This window comes from Eulemur rufifrons, chromosome 20 (assembly GCF_041146395.1).
Source record: "Eulemur rufifrons isolate Redbay chromosome 20, OSU_ERuf_1, whole genome shotgun sequence".
Classification (NCBI taxonomy): Eukaryota; Metazoa; Chordata; class Mammalia; order Primates; family Lemuridae; genus Eulemur; species Eulemur rufifrons.
In genome coordinates this window covers 49,376,220-49,399,292 of record NC_091002.1, presented here as the reverse complement: position 1 = coordinate 49,399,292, position 23,073 = coordinate 49,376,220, and the positions used below count along the sequence as shown (strand labels likewise).

At 31.4% G+C, this 23,073-nt stretch overlaps 1 protein-coding gene across 1 annotated transcript in view; it reads left to right on the top strand.

Annotated features, from left to right (window-relative positions):
- The window catches only part of SYCP2 (synaptonemal complex protein 2), a 58,896-nt gene extending 36,065 nt beyond the window's left edge, over positions 1–22,831 (top strand). The window contains exons 23-43 of the mRNA XM_069495973.1: positions 307–434; positions 1,154–1,190; positions 4,852–4,922; positions 5,012–5,069; positions 5,504–5,559; positions 6,004–6,061; positions 6,848–7,016; positions 9,265–9,302; positions 9,761–9,931; positions 11,334–11,526; positions 12,705–12,910; positions 16,848–17,033; positions 18,050–18,140; positions 18,409–18,564; positions 19,120–19,247; positions 20,623–20,717; positions 20,814–20,913; positions 21,396–21,454; positions 21,594–21,672; positions 21,780–21,836; positions 22,674–22,831. Coding sequence (XP_069352074.1) covers positions 307–434; positions 1,154–1,190; positions 4,852–4,922; positions 5,012–5,069; positions 5,504–5,559; positions 6,004–6,061; positions 6,848–7,016; positions 9,265–9,302; positions 9,761–9,931; positions 11,334–11,526; positions 12,705–12,910; positions 16,848–17,033; positions 18,050–18,140; positions 18,409–18,564; positions 19,120–19,247; positions 20,623–20,717; positions 20,814–20,913; positions 21,396–21,454; positions 21,594–21,672; positions 21,780–21,836; positions 22,674–22,751 — 2,214 coding nt within the window. The 3' untranslated portion in view covers positions 22,752–22,831. The remainder of the gene's footprint in view (positions 1–306; positions 435–1,153; positions 1,191–4,851; positions 4,923–5,011; positions 5,070–5,503; positions 5,560–6,003; positions 6,062–6,847; positions 7,017–9,264; positions 9,303–9,760; positions 9,932–11,333; positions 11,527–12,704; positions 12,911–16,847; positions 17,034–18,049; positions 18,141–18,408; positions 18,565–19,119; positions 19,248–20,622; positions 20,718–20,813; positions 20,914–21,395; positions 21,455–21,593; positions 21,673–21,779; positions 21,837–22,673) is intronic.
- Positions 22,832–23,073: the final 242 nt, after the last annotated feature.

Genomic DNA, 23,073 nt, shown 5'->3' with positions numbered 1-23,073 from the left:
AAAATAAATATAAAATAAACAGCAAGTAATAAGTCATTTGGCAAAAAAAATATAGCGAGAAATTGTGCATTAAAATGATGCGTAACATAACCACATTTATTTAAAAATGTATTCCAATATCAAACTGCAAATTTCAACAATGCTAAAACCACAGTTACTTTTGCACTAACCTAATAATTTCTGACCCTTTTATTTTTCTTTGCAGGTATAAATAGAACCATATTTTTCTTAAATTATTTTTTCAGCCTTTATTTTCCTTTGAAGGTTAACTGGTAGAGTTTTAAAGTAATTGATAAATTGTTTCAGAGAGAAAAGTCAAAAGGGAAAGGATTTACTGATGCAGCAGAATCCTTGATAAGCCAAATTAATAAGAGATACAAACCAAAAGGTGACATAAAGTCTACAAGAAAATTAAAGGAGTCTTTGATTGACAGGTATGTTTTTAAATTTTATACATGTATATTTTTCTGACAGATACAACTAAATTTTACACAGCTTAAAAAAGATTAGTTTTAAACATAGGTTCAAATAATGTAATTTTTCAGTAGAAAACATATGGTTATTTATTTTATAAATAGCTGTTTATACAAGAAGGAAACTAAATTTGAAATTTGTCATTCTAGTGTGTAGTTACATTTTATAAAGTATCAAAATATATCAACACAACATACCATTTCAGAAATAAATCTTTACGATATAGACATTTTAGAATAGTATTTATTAAATCTAGTAATGAGTGAAACTAAATATATTTAAATACATTGCTTAATGAAATATGAAATTTAAATAAGCTGAAATTATTTTTATAGTAAATATGTTCTGTCTTTCTGAAGGTTCTTACTATAAAATGTCCATTTATAGTCTGTCAGGTTGTTAATTTGAGTTTAATTCTGGCCTTATTATATGCCATGAAGAAAATGACTTTAATGGAAGAACCATTCATTTTAAATTGGTACTTCCTGCTGCATTAATGTTTCTAGGCACTATTTACTATGAAGTTGCAAAAATATTGGACTGCTGACTAGTGCTGTCACATTTTAGTTATTTATAGAATATTAAATATAGATTTAGTGACCTAAATCTTATGTAAGTTTTACCTTATATAAAATGGCTTTTATGAAAAATATTCTGATACTTAATTGCTTTTTTACAGTGGTTTTTTAAACAAATCTGATGTTCAACTCAGTAAGGTAGGTATTATTTATTTAACTTCACTAAACCTATAGTCAAACTTGATATTTGACTATAAACACAAAATAGCATAGTAGTAAGGTGGAATTAGATTTAATATTTTCAGAATATTGCTAAATGGATTATCATTGCTAGTGGCAAGAATTCAAAATAGCCCTCTAACCTTGTTTGTAAGCAAAAAAATCCTTCTTTTACACATATGAGCCCAATAATTTTACATTTTGGTGCAGTTTTAAATTTTGGTTCAGTATAACCTTGTTACCATGCTTTTGTTCTAGCTGATCTCATCTCTCCTGACAATTAGATCCTTCTGAAGTCCCAACTTTGTTAAAAACATTTACTATTCATCCAGGCTTAAAATACATATCAATTATCTTTGATTTTTTTCTTCACAGTTACTTTCTGTGTCCACTTAATATTTCAAGTTTTGAGGTTCACCCTCCATAAGTTCCTCCTGAACCTTCTCTCTCCTGTCTGTGCCAACTCCTATTAGCCTAGTTTCAATTCTAATTTCTAATCTCTGGATTGTATTAATAACAGTTGCCTTTATGTAATTCTCTTTGCCTCTAGTATTTCTCTGTGCTAATCCATTCATTGCATTCAATACCAGCTTTTGTTTTCTTTTGTTTTTGTTTTCTTTTTAAAGCACACAGCTTCAACCATGTCATTAATTGTTGAGAAACCTTCTTTGGTCCCTCCTATTGAATTAAGTGGAGAGACATTGACTGACTGGCTCAGGCCCTTTAAAATATTGTCATTTCACAGTATTAGTTTTCCAGACATGTCTTGTTTAATTGAAACATGACTTGAGGTTCTTTGAACTGTCTTTTCTAAGTATTCGTTTATTTTCTTTTTCTTCCTGCTTTGGAAAGAACTTCAAACTGATTCAGCAGGCTCTCCCAACTACTTTTCTGATTTTTCAAAATATTCCTCCTTGCAAATCTTGCTTTGGAGTCTACCTTGTTTCCAAGGTGCCTACCTCAAAAAACTCAATTGGCAAGAATTCCAAATCTGCACAATAGTTTTTTTTTTTTTTGTTTTGTTTTTTGGTATCTTTTGCAGGGGTTCCCCCCACACAATTACTTAGAGTGTAACTATTTTGAATCATCTTTGCATGTTCTATAACACCTTTGCTTACTTTTGCATATCCTCTTTAACATCTTTGCTCATTTTTATATATTTTGTAACACTTAATACCCTCTGACACACAGAATATGGTGAACATATCTAAACACTGGTAAAAATTGTATTGGAAAGGGTAAGTCAGATAAGTGATCAGAGGGATAAGATGAGAGAAACTTTTTGGAGTAATGCAGACAATTCTCTATAAAATAGTCAAAAGAAATAATCAAATGGAAGATGAATCAAAAATTAAAATGAGACTTTTTGATAAAGGCCATTCTTACTGGAGTTAAGTGATATCTCATTGTGGTTTTGATTTGCATTTCCCTGATTAGAGATGTTGAGCATTTTTTCATACTTGTTGGCCATTCTTCTGTCTTCTTTTGAAAAATTTCTATTCATGTCCTTTGCCCACTTTTTGATAGGGTTGTTTGATTTTTTTTTTTTCTTGCTGATTCTCCTGAGTTCTAAATAGATTCTAGTTACCAGTCCTTTATCGGATGTGTAGCATGCAAAATTTTTTTCCCATTCTGTAAGTTGTTTGCTCTCGTGACGGTTTCTTTGGCTGTGCAGATGCTTTTTAATTTAGTCAGGTCCCAACAATAAATGTTGGCGTGGAATGTGGAGAGACAGAAACAGTCATACACTGCTGGTGGGACTGCAAACTAGCACAACCTCTGTGGAAAGCAATATGGAGATACCTTAAACAGATACAAGTAGACATACCATTTGATCCAGCAATCCCATTATTGGGCATCTACCCAAAAGAACAAAAAACATCCTATAACAAAGACATCTGCACCCGAATGTTTATAGCAGCACAATTCACAATTGCAAAGATGTGGAAACAACCCAAGTGCCCATCAATACATGAATGGATTAATAAAATGTGGTATATGTATACCATGGCGTACCACTCAGCTGTAAGAAATAATGGGGATAATATAGCACCTCTTACATTTTCCTGGATAGAGCTGGAACCTGTTCTAAGTGAAGTGTCCCAAGAATGGAAAAATAAGCACCACATGTACTCACCATCAGATTGGTTTCACTGATCATTACCTAAGAGCACATTTAGGAATAACATTAATTGGGTGTCGGGCAGATGTGGGGTGGGGGATGGGTGTATACATACATAATGAGTGCAATGCACACCGTCTAGGGGATGGACACGCTTGAAGCTGACTTGGGGATGGGGGTAAGGGCAATATACGTAACCTAAACTTTTGTACCCTCATAATATGCTGAAATAAGAAAAATTAAAATGAATATTTTAGGTTTTAATATTTCTAACTTTAATATTGTTAGTCTTCTAATTATTTCTGATCAGTAACCAATTATTTAGTGATGTTATTTGTGTATTTAATAATAAATTTCTTTAATAAAACATTACAATTATAAAATTCTGTTTAACTTCTTTGTGATCTGTTTGAATATATTTTGAGCTGTAGGTTATATTAATCTTACACATATTTTTCCCTAACAATACTAGTTAACTGATACCTTTTGACCCTTTCACATGAGATTTTAAATAAAGCTTAGCCTCTCTCAAATTTTTCTGTATAAGAGTTTAAGGGAAATGGGAGTCTGAAACAAAGTAGAAGTATGCTTATTTTGTGATTCTGCATCACTAAAATTTATCTTATGGAATATTAGTAAGGTCATTATTTATATACAACAATGTCAGTAAAAAGGTTATAAGGATTTCATATTTTATATTAGAATTATAATACTTTCTTTTTAGTATTTGTCTTCAATATTTTTAAAAGTACAGATGTTTAATATTGTATATAAAGTATATAACATGATATGGTGAAATGATTATAGTCAAGCAAATTAATATATCCATCATCTCACATAGTTAACCTTTTTGTGTGTTTGTGGCAAGAACACCTAAAATCTACTGTTAGCAAATATCCCAAAGTATAATATTAATTTTAGACCTCATGTTCTACATTAGATCTCTAGACTTACACATCTCACATCCAGCAACTTTGTGTCTTTTGACCTACATCTCCCCATTTCCTTCTTGCTTCCTTGCTCTGATAACCAATTTTATTCTCTATCTCTATAGATTTGACTTTTTTTTTTTACTTCCACATGTGAGAGTATGTGGTATTTTTCTTTCTGTGTCTGGCTATTTCACTTAGCATAATGTTCTCTAGGTTCATCCATGTTGTGGAAATGGCAGGATCTCCTATTTTTAAGGCTGAATAATACTCTGTTGTATATATGTATATACCACAATGTCCTTATCCATTCATCTGTTGACGAATACTTAGGTTGTTTCCATGTCTTGGTTATTGTGAATGCTGCAATGAATATAGGAGTGCAGATATCTTTAGGAGGTGGCGATTTCTTTTCTTTAGGGTATATTTTCATTCAATTTACATTAAAGAAAATATTACAAATGCCAGATTTATGTCAGTGGAAACACAACTGGAAAATATATGAAAATGTAATTTACATGTTACTTGTTTGCCACATACAGTAATATGCAAGTTTTAATGGCTTTATGTAAACCTCTTTCGTATTTAGGAAAAGGTTCAGAAAAAAAGCTATAGAAAACTGAAGACTACTTTTGTTAATGTTACTTCTGAATGCCCATCGTAAGTAATTTTTCATATTTTCTTCATATTCGAATAGACTAAATGCTTTTACTATACAATGAAGTTAATATTTCTCTTTATTTTCACAGGAATGATGTTTACAATTTTAGTTTGAATGGAGCTGATGAACCTATTATAAAACTTGGAGTAAGCTAGAAATCATTGGTTATTTTATATTTAGTTACTAGTTATATTTACTATGCAGTTACTAGAGTGTATGTTTTTTGATGTGCATCCTCTTATATACTTTAAAATTTTAAATATGTAATAATTGGGTATTTAAACTTTTTCCAATCTTTAGGATTAATGGAGATAGAAACAAATAATTTAGGGGGGGTAGAAGGACTTAACTGCTCTATCAAGAAAATCATTTTTCTTAGTTATGCAACAAATTTAAAACAAATACTCTTTTTTAGTATAATTTTTATTAGCTTTCTTCCTAAATAAAAATTTTATAGGAAACTTAATTTTATTGTCAAATCTTATTATTCTGTGAAGTGACAGAAACTAGATTTTATGTTTCTTTTTTTGTTTATTTTGACACTAAGAATTCTTTTTTTAAATGTTTATTCACAATATAGATCCAAGAATTTCAAACCACAACTAGAGAAGCCTGCGTCGATAATTCAACAAAATTGTAGGTGTTTTTATAATTATAGATAGGTCAGATTAAAATATACTTATCTCCATCTTTGTTTTTCTGTTAAATATCTCTTCCCAGTCTTTCTGAGAGTTTTTAACATATGAGAAGAGTGAATAAAAATGCTACTATCATGATTACTCCCATTATGATTCTGTTACTTCAGAATTTACTTTTAAAATTAATATGCAGATTATCCACACTTCTAATATTAGTTGTGTATCTTAGATCATAAAGCTTAAAAGACTTAATAGTTCTTTAATCCAACCTCACTATTTTATTACTAAGGTCAGAGAGAGTAAGTGGCTTGGCTAATATTTCACTAATATAGCTAATTAGTGAAAGAGTTAAGGTTGAAAACTTAGGTCTCATTGTCCAGTGCATGCTAGCTTAAAACAAATATTAAGGGTATTTTAAAATTAATACATATTTTTGTTTAAGGGTGAGTTTAAGGAATCATGATGAACTTGAACCTTCTCCCAAAACAAAAGATAAAAGAGTAAGTGATAATATCTTATGTCTATTAAAAACAGTATTTCTTTTAATAAGTTTTTTTAGGATAGGTAGCTGTTCTTTATTTTTTGTTAATTATTTTTTAATTTCAGCATATTACGGGGGTACAAATATTTAGGTGACATATATTGCCTTTGCCCCACCTGAGTCAGAGCTTCAAGTGTGTCCATCCCCCAGATGGTGTGCACTGCACCAATTAGGTGTGAATATACCCATCCCCTCCTCCTCCCTCCCACCTGCCTGACACACGGTGAATGTTACTACTGTATGTGCACATAAGTGTTGATCAGTTAATACCAATTTGATGGTGAGTACATGTGGTGCTTGTTTTTCTATTCTTGGGATGTTTCACTTAGTAGAAGTTTTTAATGTCAAATATTATCAAAGAACTAAAAAAGAATAACATTTTGATTTTTTTATTCCTCTGAGATTATCCATGTTCCCATTATGAATTTTTTTTATGATCTTTGAGCTATTTGTAACCATCTAAAAATAGATATGACAACTTTATTTTCTTTGATAGTATTAGGTTATACCTCTATGGAAGTAAGTCGTTTTGATTTAAATTTTAATTAAGAACACCAACACCAAAATACATATCTCATTATCTGATCTGGATTTCTGAGTGACTTTCTTGGATAGCTCCTTAACATCATTAGATTAGTATATTAAAAAATGAGAAGTTTGTTTTCCTGGTTTTTTGGGCTTAACTTGCATGACACTGAATGAGATGTATTTCTTCATCTATTTCAAAAATCTTTTTTTTTCCTAGATTATAACAAATCATGAAAAGAAAAATCTCTTTAGTGATACCGAAACAGAATACAGATGTGATGACAGCAAGACTGATATTAGCTGGCTAAGAGAACCAAAATCAAAACCACAGCTAATAGACTATAGCAGAAATAAAAATGTGAAGAAACATAAAAGTGGGAAATCAAGTAAGAAATTACTTTTAAGAGAAATGTTGCAAATGATTTTATCATTTCAATTATATAAAATGCTTTATTGGTTGGTAAGTGTGTTTTTGTTTGTAGACTCTATATACCCTTATGGATAGGACAAAACATTACATTGGTTATGATTTTTGTTTTATTATTTGGGTAATATGGTTACATTTAAATTACTTTTCTTTTTTAATAGGTCCTTAGGGACACAAAATATGATTTATCATAATCCTTGGCTCATGACATAATCTCACCATATGTCTACTTACAGCCCACTATTCAGTTATTTAGCCAGTTATTGTGAATAATGCACTAAATACTTACGAACCCCAAACCGTTAAAACCAAAGCTTGGACCTTAACACTAACCTATATCAATTTACATTTATTTACATTTATTAATATATGTTTTCACTTCTTAACATCCTATCTCCCTGCTACACCCAATACACATACTTTTTAAGAATTTATATAGATGTAATATATCAAAAGAAAAACAATTTTCTTGCAGAATTTTTTTTTTTTTTTGCCTAAGTCTTCCACACAGTATTTTCCCAGTTTGTGGTCCTCCTTTCTCTTTGTGACAGTGAATCTCTTGAAGTAGTTGGATAAGAGTTTGAGGTGTAAGTTTTGTCTAAAGATAATCATTTTCATAGCTGAACATCAATTTCAGTGTTTGATAAAACACAAAGATTTTAATATATTCTGTTTTCAAAAGAGGATTTAAGATAAATTCTATGCTTTTTAATTAAATTTATATTTATTTCAAGGGAATCAGCTTTTTTTATTTCAGGATAAAAATAACAGTAGTGACCTGTGCGTGTGTTGGTGGGTGGGTAGTAGTAGTAATGGTTTAAAAAGAAGTAAAAATAGAGAAATGGAAGTGAATTTTTCAATGTGTTTAGAAATGAGGCTGAATTGTCAAAATAGGGGAGAGGTCAACCAGATACATGATGAAGAAAAGCAGGATTTTCATATATAAAAGGGACAGAAATATGAAATAGCATCATATATTCAGGGAATGCCATATTGGAGTAGCTGGAAGGGAACATAGATCATGTTTGTGGGAAAGTAGTGAAAAGTGAGGTTGGATCTGGTCATAGAATCTGGACCTGGAAGCAATTTATTACAATCCAAGGGGAAACTCAATAAGATTCACATGCCCTCGGGTAGCTTACAGTCCAGTGGTAAGATGTGCAAATAAACACATTTGTATAATAGCATAAAGTAGAAGACTAGAGATCTTAGGGAGACATTAGAGGTTAGAATACTGTAATTAATAAATACTTATAAAATTAAATTTCTGTATGAATTATTTTGTTTGAATGGCTGAATGACTACAAGTTAATATATAGGAGCTGACTTATTGCCAGGATTAGAGTACCTTTCTTCCAAAAAAGTTTTGCTTCCTTGGCTTGGATAATCTTATTTCTTGAGCTTCAAAGACTATTTAGAAAGATGACATTGTACTTGGAAGGCAAAAAAGGGAAGTGAGACTAAAGCTACTATCAATAATATGGATAAATCTTAGAAACATAACAATGTATAGAAAATAATAGAATATTACATAGGATGTGATATCTCATAAAGCTAATTATTTAGAGGTACGTATTAATATCTGCAATACTTTTTTTTTTTAAGCAAGTGAATGAGAAATGCAGACCAGGATAGTGATTACCTTTTAGCAGAGGATATAGGGAGGATGGTATAAGAGAACATACATAAGTAGATTCAGCATTATTCATAATCTTCTTACATTGAGTAGTCAATTCATGGGTGTTTATAACTTGTTACATGTTCTCTTATATACATTTAAAAAGTTTTATAATACAAAATAAAGGAGGGGAAGGGAAATTGGCAATTCATATCATACCAAAAAGTAAAAGTAACCAATTATTGAAATTGAAATTTTTGAATAAATTTAAAGATTTTTTTTTTTTTTTTAAATCAATGGTGTGGTACAGTCAGACTACTACAAAACTCTGGGGAAGGGAAAGCTTCCAAAGCAGCTTTTTGTGAGGCCAGATTCTTCAGCAGAAGAACTGAGATTAGGTTGTGGGAGGGGCTTTAAGCCACATGGAGGAAGATTCTTTTAATGCTAACAAAGTACTTTTATTTTTTTAAAAAAAGATGTACTCTTATTGTTTTTATTATTTTTAATTTATATATGCAGAAATGTTCTAATAAATTTAATACCAATTCTTATCTATTTGAGAGTATAACCTTATTTTTCTGAATTGCAGCACCATCTTCGGAAAAGAGACAGCCAAGATCTAAAATGGTAAACCAGGAAGTTTGTGTTCAAACATCCCTTTAAAATTATTTTTTCTTGTCATATAAAAATAATTCATCATTTCATAATTTTATCCTTATCAGTTTTCCATAATTGTTCCTGCCTTTGCACATACTTCTCCTGTCTTCTGTTTTTTTAATCACATTCGTCATGTTTTAAGTCTACTTTATTCTGTGATTTTTAAGTATTTTTGATCTTTTACTTTAGCTAAATAATCTATATCGGGCCTTTCAGGGATTTAATGGTAGGGATAAAAAAGGTGGTAAAGAAGATAGTTGTAATGAGAAGATAAAATCCAGTCATTTAAAACATATTAATCAGGAATTATTTTATCCTACAAATATTTTATGTATGTCTTGTCACAGAGCCAATCTTATAGCAAACAGCTTTTATGTCTTGTATCTCAAATACTGATCTAACAATATTCAGGCATTTTTCTCTCAAAGACACCCAATAAAAACATCACCAAAAAGGTCGACAAAACAGTTCCAGATGCGAGAACTAGACTTCCACGAAGAGCAACAAAAACCAAAAAAAATTATAAAGATCTCTCAAATTCAGAATCGGAGAGTGAACAAGATTTTTCACATTCATTTAAAGATAAATCGCTAGTAAAGGTAAATAGATAAAATTCAGATTAATGTTTTCTAAAAGCATCTTAAAATACTAAATGTTTTTGTAAAAATGTCTTATTTGTCACTTCTTGTTAAGATGTGAAAACTTATTCTAAAAATTGATCCTTAAGAATTATAATACTACATTTTGTAATAAGTTGGCGTTAGCGTTTGTTACAAAACAGATGTCTGACTCCAGTAAAATTATAACTTTAAGATAGTATCTTTGAAATAGAGAAGTACTTGATCTTTACAAAATTATGCTTCAATACCCTGTTGAGATGCTGTGATTTTCTCTTGAATGAAAAAAAAATTTTGGTGTCTGAAATTCTTCCCATACCCTGCCTCACTTGTGCCTATCCCTGACTTATGTTGCATAATGTTCAGACACATTGCCAGCCACCTGTGTTGTAGCCTTAACTGCTTGTTAAGCTTTTTTAACAATCACACAAGAAAATAGTGCTTACAATGTGCTAATGTACCAGCTGTTATATTTTAAGCACTTTATATATTTAACTTCGCAAAATCTCATAAGTACTATAGGTAATTACTATAGGCTATTACTGTCATCCTGTTTTACAAATGAGAAAATTGAGGCTCAGAGAAAAAGAATTTGTCCAAGTTCACACAGCTAGGAAGCGGTAGAACTAGGATTTGAAACTAGAGAGTCTTGCACTGAAGATAGGTTTCTGATCACTACACTATGCTGATTTTAGTTCACTAAACCTCCATCTCCCTTTGTTTATAACCCTGTTATCTCTTACCTAGAAGACTTTAAGGAATTGAAAACTTATCTCCACATTTTCTAGCACGTCTTTCTTTGATTTACCATACATACAGTCAGATAAGTCTTCCCAAACCACCTCTCATCCCATCACTCTTCAAAATAACAACCCTGAAAATATCCCCGTTGTCAGACATTAAAAGCATCAAAATATTTTCCATTTTTATGTCCACTCTTCCCCAGTGTACTGAGAATTGTGATAGTCAAATAGTATAACTTGTGACTCCCAAATAGGACTTGTGTTTCTCAACTCCCTTTGTTCTTGTCAAGTCTTCCTTATTCCCAATATGTCTTCCCCTCACTACCTTCTTTCACAGACTCTCAGTATCTTGAGTGTCATGAAATCTAGGAATTCTTCCTAGTTTCCCTAAACTGGCTATAATCTTCTTCTTTAAACTCTTATATCATTTTATTTGTATCTCTTTTATATTTTCATGTGAATTTGTCTTACGCCTTCTAGTATATTAGAAAGTCTTTCACTGCTCATGTCTAGTCCTTGTTATGCCTGTATGTAATAATATATTTAATAAATATTTGAATATAATTTAGTTAGATTGTTGTATGTGTCCAAGTGTAAATACTTGCATTTGAGTATAATTTGAAAGTTGTTAATACATTTAGGAGGAGAATATCCATTCCAGAACCAAAACCATAAAACTTCCAAAGAAAAAACAGAAAGTCTTCCCGGCCAAAACACAAAAAGAACTACCAGAAGAATGGAAAAACTCATCTCTAGTAAAAGATACTATGCAAGATAATCACCTTGATTTATCTCCTCTATCTGGAAGTCCATCATCTATAGACGTAATGAGATGTCAGTATCATTTCATTTTTCCTTTACTTGAATATTCAATGACTTTCTACTATAACTATGTGAAAATACAATCTGAAGACTAATCATGAGGGGTGAATTTAAGATTATAGGTAGCTGATTAATTAAGGTTAGTAACTTTGTTTTTGCTAATTTGGGAACAATGTCACTAGGGTACTGAAGTTTTTCATGTTAGTTACAGATCAGATAATATGGAAAATATTTAATCTGTATTCACAAATTATGTAAAAGCTCAGATAAGTGCTTAATTTTAAATACGTGCTTTTAGTTCAAAGTATATTTAATAACAGAATTATGGGGATTTCTATTTTTTCCTATTTACATTTCATTGACAAAGTCCAAGGAATATCATGATTCTGAAATAATTGAGATTTTGCTTTCATTTTAAAACAATTGGTAAGGAAAAATTCATATTCTTTGGAGCTCTGGCATGTGTATGCCTTTCTAGTATAGAAATTACAAGAGTAAGTTTGCACTTTTTATATCATTTTCAGTTCCTTATAAGGATATTTTAAAGCATTTCTAAATGTTAATTTTTTCAGTTAAAATTCAAGACAAATCAGTTAACATACTTCCTCTAAAATAGCTATTGTGTTCTTTTAGTTTCATAATGCTCAGGACCACTGTCACTTCAGATAAGCACATACTCAGAAGACAGATGTACATGCCCTGATTTGATCTGAAAACTGAGTTCATTTATATTCATATTAAGACTTACTTCAGCAATGAATTTACTCTTTTTTAAATGAAGAATTTAGACCAGATGATTTCCCAAGCCTTTTCCAATCATTAAATTCTGTAACTTTAATATATAACACTATTGGCTATGATGTCAAAATAGTCAAGGTAATACTTAAGTTGATGATTGTATTTTAGATCATACTGTAGATATTGTTTGAAATGTTTTGAAAGTTCTTATGGCTACAAATACATTTTAAATTCAGCCATTATTTTTCAAAGCCATATTTTAAACATAATTTGGTCTTAATTTATTGAAAGTTTGTCCTTTTCAAATACAGCTAAGGTTTGAGGATTTGATAAATTATTATATTCTTAGAATTTAATCATGCTATTTCTAAACCAGACATCAGTGATAACACCTGTCATCTGTTTTTGTTTTTTTTTTTTTGTGTGTGTGTGTGTGTTGGGGGGCAATGTAGGTATAGAGAAAATAACAGAAAAGGATTTTACTCAGGATTATGACTGTACAACAAAATCTATATCACCTTATCTAAAAACTTCATCACCTGAATCCTTAAACAGTAACAGTGGAGTTGGAGGTCCAATAAAGTCACCCCAAAACAATGATAAAAACTTACCATGTGCAAGTGAACATCGCTCACCAATTTCACAACCACTTGTTCTGGTAAGAATGTATATATATTTTTTCCTTTATCAGATATATCTGAAGGTGGTAAATCGTTTCCCTATGATCTTAATGAAATATACATTGCTTGTCTACTTAAGATTTTGGGTTTGGTTTAGAGATTGCAGGAAGGAGAAACCTAATGACAAGTAAGATACAATTCCCACCCTCAATGAGCCTAACAGACTTACATGTAGCTGTACTGGAGGAAGAATATGTGGCATGAGAGTATAGTAGTCCTCCCCTTATCTGTGGTCACTTTCTAAGGTTTCAGTTACCCACAGTCTCCTGCAGTCTGGGTGGGAATATTAAGTGGAAAATTCCAAAAATAATTCATAAGTTTTAGATTACATGCTGTTGAAAGGTGACATGAAATCTCATGCCATCAGCTCCATTCCACTTGGGACACGAATCATCTCTTTGTCCAGCATATCCATGCTATAGATGCTACCTGCCTGTTAGTTACATAGCAGCTGTCTTGGTTGTCAGACCATCGAGGTATCACAGTGCTTGTGTTTAAGTCACCCTTATTTTACTCAATAAGGGTCCCAAAGTGAAAGAGTAGTGTTTCTGGCAATTTGGATATGCCAGAGAGAAGCTGTGTAAAGTACTTCCTTTAAGTGAAAAGTTGGAAGTTCTCTACCTAATAAAGAAAAAAAATGGAATGCTGAGGTTGCTAAGATCTATGGTAAGAATGAATCTTCTATGAAATTGTGAAGAAGGGAAAAAATTTATGCATGGTATATGTAGGGTTTGGTACTATCTTGGTTTCAGGGGAGCCTGCTGTATTTTATTAAGAAGAAATGGTACATACAACTCGATACACAAAAGAGGAAGATTAATATATTTAATTTTTATACTCATACAATTTACCTGTTTTAAACTTCCTTATAAAAATATAAAACAAAATACAACAATTACACTGTTTTCAGCCAACTTCTGTCAATTTACCTTGTCAACTTATAATTTTAGCAACTAAAGGTTATTAAAGGTGACTTGGAATTATGGTGAAATCTGAAAAAAGTACCTATGTTGTAGGATTCAGTCTATTCAAATCTAGAAAATATTATGTAGTTTTGATGTGTAGACAAATCTAGTAGTTCCTCTTAGGAAGTGATCATTCCTATCACAGAACTCCTATTTGCACTCTGTATGGTAGAGCCCCCCTTATCCTTGAGGGAGATGTTCCAAGACCCCCAGTGGATGTCTAAAACCAAGGATAGTACTGAAACATAAGTACAGAGTGTCCCCAAAGTCTCCATACATAGGGAATATGGGAAATTGTAGCTAAATGTACCTTTATTTACAAAATATTCATTAAAAAAATTATAACATTTTTCCTTTCTATGGAGACTTTGGAGACACCCTATACTATGTTTTTTCCTTATACATACATACCTGTGATAAAGTTTAATTTATAAATTAGGCATAGTAAGAGATTAATGACATGTTAACAATAAAACAGAACAACTGTAACAATATACTACAGCATCACTACTCTTGTTCTTTGGGGCCATTATTAAGTAAAATAAGGGCTACTTGAACACAAGCACTGTGATACCTCAACAGTCAATCTGATCACCAAGAAGGCTACTAAGTGACTAATGGGCAAGTAACATATACAGTGTGGATATGCTGGGCAAAGGGATGACTCACATTCTGGGTTGAACAGAGTGGGATGGTGAGGGATTTCATCACACTACTCAGAATGACACACAATTTAAAACTTAAGAATTGTTAATTTCTAGAATTTTCTATTGAGTATTTTTGGGATGTAGTCAACTGTAGATAACTGAAACCTTGGAAAGTCAAACTGCAGAAGTGGGGGGGGGGACTACTGTATGTCAAACAGATAAAAGTGGAACTACACTGTTTAAAGCAGAAACAGGAGGTCTGAACCCTAACCTGTCTAGCCTTCCTCCCGGTACCTTTGTAAGACTCTTGAATTTCTACAGACCACAATTTGAAAACCAGTTTGACACTAGACTATCATCCTTTCGTCCACTGTCAATACCATTGGCCCTCTGTATCTGTGGGTTCTGAATACATGGATTCAACCAATTATGGGTAAAAATTTTTTTTTAAAAAACTGTGTCTATATTGAACATGTACAGACTTTTTTCTTGTTATTCCCTAAACAATATAGTAGAGCAACCATTTGCAAAGTATTTACATTGTATTAGGTATTATAAGTAATCTAGAGATGATTAATTTAGGAGGATATGCAGAGGTTATTTGCAAATATGTCATTTTATATCAGGGACTTGAGCACCTACTGATTTTGTTATTCAAGGGAGGGTCTTAGAACCAAACCAAACCCCTGTGGATACTGAGGGGGATGACCGTATTGCTCTGTCACCTTTAGTTTCCCTGTATCCTTAAATGCCTTCAGTATCCCACTTTGCTAATCTCCAAACCTAGGTAATCCCCACCCACCTTTGATGCTAGTCTGTGCTAGATGAAATTTTAATTTAATAATCACGTATTTATCAGCTGGCCACTCACATGAAACTTTTTTTTTCCCCCATTTACTGTTTTTCCCTCTTAATGAAAAAAGTCTTAAAATTTGCTTTGTAAAGTAGTTGTACCAGCTTACACTCTCAACAGTGCTATGTGATAGTGCCCATTTCTCCGCAGGTTTAACTTACTGGGTGTTATCAGATGTTTTTGTTTTTGCCAGTCTGGTTAAGTGTAAAGTTCTATCTTAAATTTGTATTTTCCTGACTAACTGCATCAAATGGGTATTTTCATATGTTTTTTCACTATTTTGTGAATTGCCTTTTTGTTTTCTCATTTTTAAATAGCATTGATTTTTTTCTTATAAATATGTATGAGTTCTTAATATATTCTGGTTATTCTTTGGTTGTGTACAATACAAACGTTCTTTTTCTAGTATGTATCTTGTCCTTTCATTTAGTTAATTCCAAAACTTCCATGTGACAAAAGATATGATATAAAATTTACCAATCTTTTGGATTAAGAAATCCTTCCCTAAGCAATTGTTCTAAAAATATCTTCCCTTCACGTATAGATGTTACTTTTGATTTCAACTTTTAGGTTTTTAGTCTCTCTGGGCTTTTGTTTTTCTTTTTCTTTCTTTCTTTTTTTTTTTTTTTTGGCATATGGATAGCAAATTAGTGCAACATCATGAGTAGTCAATTTTACTGTTTATCTCTATGCTAATGCCACATTGCTTCAATTAATGTAGTTTTACACTTTCAGGATGTTTTGCACACCCCCATTCTTCAAAATTCTTTGGCCCTTTACTCATCCATATAAATTTTAGCATAGTTTATCTGAGGAAAAATTGCCATTTCTCAATATTAATACTGATCTTTTTCATCCACACATTTCTCTCTCTACTTTTTGGTCTTATTTCCGATAAAGTTGTGTCAAATCCTCCACAAAAGAAATTATGCTTCTTATTAGATTACCTCTTGAATATCATACTCGTTTTTTTGTTTGCTCTATATGAAAAAACAAACAAAACACCTTTTTTTTAAAGATTATACTTTGAGATATTTAATTTTTATTTTTTATAGAAAACTATCACCCAGCAACTTTGCTGAATTCTATCATAATTAACTATCATTCATGATAACTGGAACAAAAAATTCAAAAATTCTTTGTTTTTGTTAAGGTGACTTTGACCTCTAGAACATAGAAGCTGCACCAGCAGGCATCTTTATCCATAGTTTTTGGTAGCTACTTGTCCTTAAATTAATGTTCTGCTTGCAAAGGGCCTTTTTTCCTTTTAATTATGAATGACTGTTGAATTTCAGCAGTGAATTAATTATTCCCTAAAAATTTAAATAGTTTTGGCTTAATGTTTCTTATTTTTTTAACTATTTTAATTTTTTCTTAAAAATTTAATAAAATTGGCTTTAAATAATTTTCTAACTTCCTTTGGGTTTCTGTATGTCCTATTCATTCATAGCCCAGCCATACTCCAACTAAGAATAATACCGTTGTGAATAGAAAAAATATAAAATCTGTGGTACTTACACAGGAAGCACAAAATTGTAACAGCTATTCAGATGTAAGCAGTTACAGTTCAGAAAAATGGTTTCTGGAAGTTGAATCTCCAAATATCAATGAAAATCATATACAAAGCAAAAGAGAGGTAAGTATGATACTGTAACTTTCAAATATTCTTTAAACTAAGATGGTTTATAATTTGATCTTTCTGGTTTCATGAATATATATAGGAATTTCATTGAGCTTCTAGGCACTATAAAAAGTCCATCAGTCCAACAATAAATATATTTTAACCTGTTAAATATATTATAGAAGATCACAATGGAATTTTACAGCTTGGAGTGGGCTACGATTTGAGCTAGACCTAAGTGGATGGATGGGTATCTACAGATTAAGTGAAGAGAGAACCATAACTTAAGTAAAGGTTACTAAGAAAAAAAAAATCCCTGTGTATCCAAACTGTAGAACATGAGGTTAGATGTAAAAGATATAGCTTGAAAGAAGAGTTTAGTTTTCTGCAGCTCCCTATTGCAAGAAATTAAAATCCTAATAAGGAAGAATTGAAATTTAGGAATAGTCAAAAAAAAAAAGGCAACAAAACTATTACTTAAAGGATTTTTAAAATTTTTATTTCAGAATATTACAGGAGTATACAAACATTGGTTCCATAAATTGCTTTTGTACCATTTGAGTCAAAGTTATAAGTATGCCCGTCACCCAGGTAGTGTGCATTGTACCCATCAGGTGTGGATTTCCCCATCCCCTCCTTTCTCCTCCCACCCACTAGATTTCTGATGAGTGTTATTTCCATATGTGCATATAAGTGTTGAATGATTAGCTATAACTCACACTGGTGAGTACGTGTGGTGTTTGTTTTTCCATTCTTGTGATACTTCACTTAGAAGAACGGTCTCCAGTTCCACCCAGGTTAATATGAGAGATATTAGTTCACCATTTTTTTTATATTGAGGTCAACATGGAATCTAGATTAATAATACATGGTAGTATTAGAGATGAAAAGGAAGGGATAGAAACTGGAGTCTGAAAAAAAGAATTGATAGCAATCTAAATTTACTGGCCTCAGGATTTGAGAAAGATGGTCAAAGGTGAATCCAAAAATACTTACAGTATTTTTTTTCTCATTTCTAATATGTATTTTAGGAAAGCCATTCAGCATCTCCATTATCCGTGTGTAGTGAAGGAAGAGAGAATACATGGTTTGACATGCCGTGTAACACTACTCATGTACCAGGTTTGAAGCCATAGCTTTGCTTTTTAAAAAAGTTACTAGTTACTGAAATAGTACTATGACATTTCATCTAAAGGAATTATATATTGTAAGTCATACCATTATTTTAGTTAGTGTCAAAAAGAAAAGTAAACTAGGTAGAATTTAATGCACAATTGCCTAGTACATAGTGCAAACCATGGAAAAAACCTTTTTTAAAATAAAAGCAAGAAAATATTAGGTATTTTACTCAAAATTGTAGCACTATTGATTTTCTTTAACTGTCCTTAAGGCCTTACTCGACATCTTAGTCGCAAACGAAGGTACACAGAAGATAATCTAAGTAATTCTGATGAAGTAGAAATGGAAGAGAAAGAAGAAAGGAGAGCAAACTTTCTTCCAAAAAAAATGTGTAAGACTGAAGATGCAGATCATCACATAAACAAAAGTAGGTAGATCAAAAGCCTATGTCAAAAGGCAATTATTTGGAAGGTAGCATCTTAGATTTTGAATGACTCCATCCACAAAACAAAATTCTTTGTAAAGACAACCTCAGATAAGTCCCAAACAGACGATGCTTTATCAGAAAGTTCACTTTATATGAATAATGTTGTAGTAAGCATCTTCTATATTCATAGATCTTCCTCATCATTCTGTCACTTAGTACCACATTTAAGTTATACTAAGAATATGAATTTACTGATGTGTTATTGTGTCACTAAATACTTGTCTTAATAATGTAGAAGTAGTTGAAAGCAGGTAAATCCAAAAATGCTTCAGTTTAAAGTTGTCATTTCTGCCTTAATAGATATGCCAAAAAGTTTTTTAATAAATGGAATAATTTAATTTTTAAATTAAAACAACATGAGGTTTGCCTTTAATTTCATGATCCTTAGATTACACATAGAATCTGAAAATAAGATTTTTGTTTTCAGCCTAATGACAAGGCTAAATTTGTAATAATGCATATTTTAACTATAGCTGATTATCTTCATTTTTTTAGCATCTGAAAGTATATCTCCATTATCAACAAATGACTTTTCTATTCATGGGGAGAACTGGGACAGTGAATTTTCAGGTGTAGGTATGATTTATGAGAAGCTCAATTCAGAATTTAGGAAGAAGATTCATGTGAGTTATCATTCTTTAAATTATGATTTATACCCAATAATAATATGCCACAGTTTCTACTAGAGTATTGGATTGTTTGATCCTTTGGCAATAAAACACCCATTCATGAACCCAACTTTCCTCATATGTGAAAGATTGGAATTATTGTTAGGTAAATAGTGGTATCTCATGAGCCGAGTTTGTCTTCTAAAGTCTGTACATTATCCATTATTTCTTCTTTTGCCAATTAGTTCTTTCTCTTCTGTCTTACTTTCTTCAATTTAATGTTTTTGCTTTTCTATCATTTTCTGAACAATTTTCTTTTCAGGTCTCATCCTTTTTAGACATTTTCTTATCTCACAGAGGTTACCATTAGTGAGGGTGGTGTAATACATTAATAGTATAAAGGATGAGCAACTGCAGTCAGTGAAATCCTGTATCACTTTGCTCTACTAATAGTACTCTGTACTTATGTATTCTTAGTTTGAGGCTCCAGTGAGATGATGAATGCAAAAATGCTTTTAAAAACAATCTTTAGTTATTAGGAATATATTTTTTCTACCCAACTCTCTTGTGTATTTGGAATAGACAGTTATTTTATGCCCTTTTTTGAATAAAAGATATTTTTCAGCACAGGTTATTAGCCCCATTTCTTGCTTGCCTTATCTGAAACTATTTAAAGTTCTATATGTTTATTTTGACTTTATTTGCTCAAGGTCAAATTAATCTAAATAGAGAACCCTGTCTATATTTTCTGTTATGCATCTGTGGCTAGATGTAAATATGTGTTTGTGAAAAATGGTTAAAAATAATAATTCTGAGTGTGACTTTTATTTTGTGCCCTTAAAGAGCATTTATAATCACTAGCATTTTTGTAAATACTGTAGAGTGTGGTATTCTTATGAGAACAATTAATTAGCAATTAATTACTAATTGGATTAGATACTGCTCTGACTTAGCTTATTTATTAACACTTCAGGGTTTTCTTGGAGACAGGGTCTTGCTCTGTGGCCCAGGCTAGAGTGCAGCGGTGTCATCCACTGCAACCTCCAACTCCTGGGCTCAAGCAATCCTCCGGAGTAGCTGGGACTACAGGCATATACCACCACACCCAGCTAATTTTTCTGTTTTTTGTAGAGACAGGATCTCGCTATGTTGCTCAGGCTGATCTCGAACTCTTGGCCTCAAGTGATCCTACCACCTCAGCCTCCCAAAGTGCTAGGATTACAGGTGTGAGCCACTGAGCCCAGCTCAGTTTAAGTAACTGAGTTTTAAATTTTTCACTTTTCCAAGTTCTTCTTAGTCATTTATATTTCATGGACTTTTCTCTTAACCTAATTTTGGCTAGGTTACTATTTGGTAAAGATGTTTTAAGTTAAAAATGAATATTTTTCAGATTCGACATAAGATGATGGATTATTTTACTAAGCAGTCTTGGAAAACAGCCCAACAACATCTGAATACAATAAAACGTCAAATTCAGGAATATAGGTTTGTAAAAAAAAGATTGTTCTGAAAACTTCTGAATGCCATATATTCATATATTCTGAATGCTATATTTTTAAAATCTTTTTGTTTCTTTAATAGGATTAAAAAACTTGATAAATTCCAATTCACCATCATAGAAGAGCTGGAGAATTTTGAAAAGGATTCACAGTCTTTAAAAGATTTGGAAAAGGAATTTGTGGTTCGTACTTCGAAGAATTTAAAAATAATTTTAAAACTTTGCTTTTAAAGAGCTACCCTTAGAAAAATTTTCAATTACATTCTGCTTTGAGAGCACATTCTAAAGCTTTTTGTTCTTTAGGACATTATTTAGTACCATGAAGTACTACTCAGCTATAAGAAACAATGGTGACATAGCACCTCTTGTATTTTCCTGGATAGAGCTGGAACCCATTCTATCTTAGCTTTTTTATTCAGCTTCATATAAACACACTTAAATTACAAACTTAAGTTTATGATGAATATCTTTGATAAAAAGAGAAATCCTGAAAGATTTTACTTTCATTTTTTAATCTGAAAGAGTACATGACATTTGAAATATTCTTAGCATATAACCAAATTGTTTATTTAAATTTGGAATAATAGAAATACAGTAATTCTGCTATTGGGTCTTAATTTTTAATCATATTAAAGTTTAATTGGTTTTTGTATCTTAAAATTTAGGATTTTTGGGAAAAGATATTTCAGAAGTTTAAGGCATATCAAAAAAGTGAACAGCAGAGGTTAGTATGAGATTCTTAATGACTAGAACTTGATTTTTAAATTAAGTTCATATTTGAAAAATTAAAATTATACTATATTATAGCAATTTGAATTCCTAATAAACAACAAAGGTAACTTTCATTATTTCACTTGTGTTAGGCTTCATCTTTTGAAAACTTCATTGGATAAAAATGTCTTCTGTAACACTGATTATGAAGAAACCATTTTTACATCTGAGGTATAAATTTCATGGTTTTTATATATAATCTTTAATATTGGTTAGTCTACCTTTTTGCTGTGAAAAATCAATGGTAAATTTCATGGGGGAAATATATTTATTTACAGATGTGTATGATGAAAGAAAACATGAAAGTGCTTCAAGACAAGCTTCTTAAGGAAATGGTAAATCAGCTAATCTAGTTTTTCTTCTTTTTTGGTTAGGAGAAGGCAGTTTTAGCCCAGTTACTTCTAGTTCTTTAAATTAAATAATGGGAGCATATTTATAGTACAGGAATAAGGTAATTTAAATAATGAAGCCCTCCTAAAGAAAATCAATTTGCAAATCGAGAAGTTAGCTGAAAGAATGATTTTTTTGTACTGTTTCTAAACACTGTGAACTACCCCAGACCTCTGTCCTGCCTTCTGAAGGAGAAGTATATCGTATGACAGACCTGCCCAGAAAAGCTGTGAACGTGGAGAGTTACTGTCCACTTGGACAAGAAGGCTTCATTTACTTAGATCTGGGGATAAATGATTTGACTTCCCAAAGGCCTAGTAGACCTGCATTCTAGAAGAAAAAGTAGACCTGGAAGAGACTAAAGGCACTGCTCTAAGTAAACATGTCTTTGGTGTTTTCTTAAGGATGGAAGGCATTTTTTTTTTAGTACACTGGTCTCTAGATACAGGGTATATTAATTAATGTACTTACAAAGTTTTAATACAAACTTGATATGCTAACATAGATAGTAGGGGATCAGGAGGTTTTGGCTAAGCAAAAAGCAAATAAGAAGCTACCTAACTAGGTTGCTTCTTGTTGAAATTTTTTCTAAACTATTTTTAATTTTACTTCCTTTAAATTTAAATTTCATTGATTTGGAGATTAGGTAAAATGAGCACTGATTCATGGTATCTTTATGAAAGAGGTTGTTTAATAACACTTTGATTTTTTTTCTATTCTGTTTGATGGTTTTACAGTGATAATGTGAACTCTAAGCATGATTTTTTTTTTCTTGGTCATAGCAAGAAGAGGAGCTTCTTAATGTACGCAGAGGACTGATGTCATTATTCATGGGTCATGAAAGAAATGTTAATATGTGAAATACAGTTGTTATCAACATATCTAATTCTGTTTTGTGTATAACAGAAAATAGAGTAGTCCTACGAAGAGAAAAATACACGTCTTCTAATGGATGAGAAAGCACTACTATAACATGACTCCAAACCCAAAGACTTCTGTCTATTATAATACTATTTTTATTTCAGACAGAGAAAGTTTTATAAAACCAAACAGTAAAAGGAATTGCCTTATTTTTGTAGTAATATTTACATTAGGCAAATATTACTGAGTTAACTATGCTAACAAAACTCATGCATACTATTTAAAATGTATCTTAAAATACAGTTTATTTGAAATGTTTAC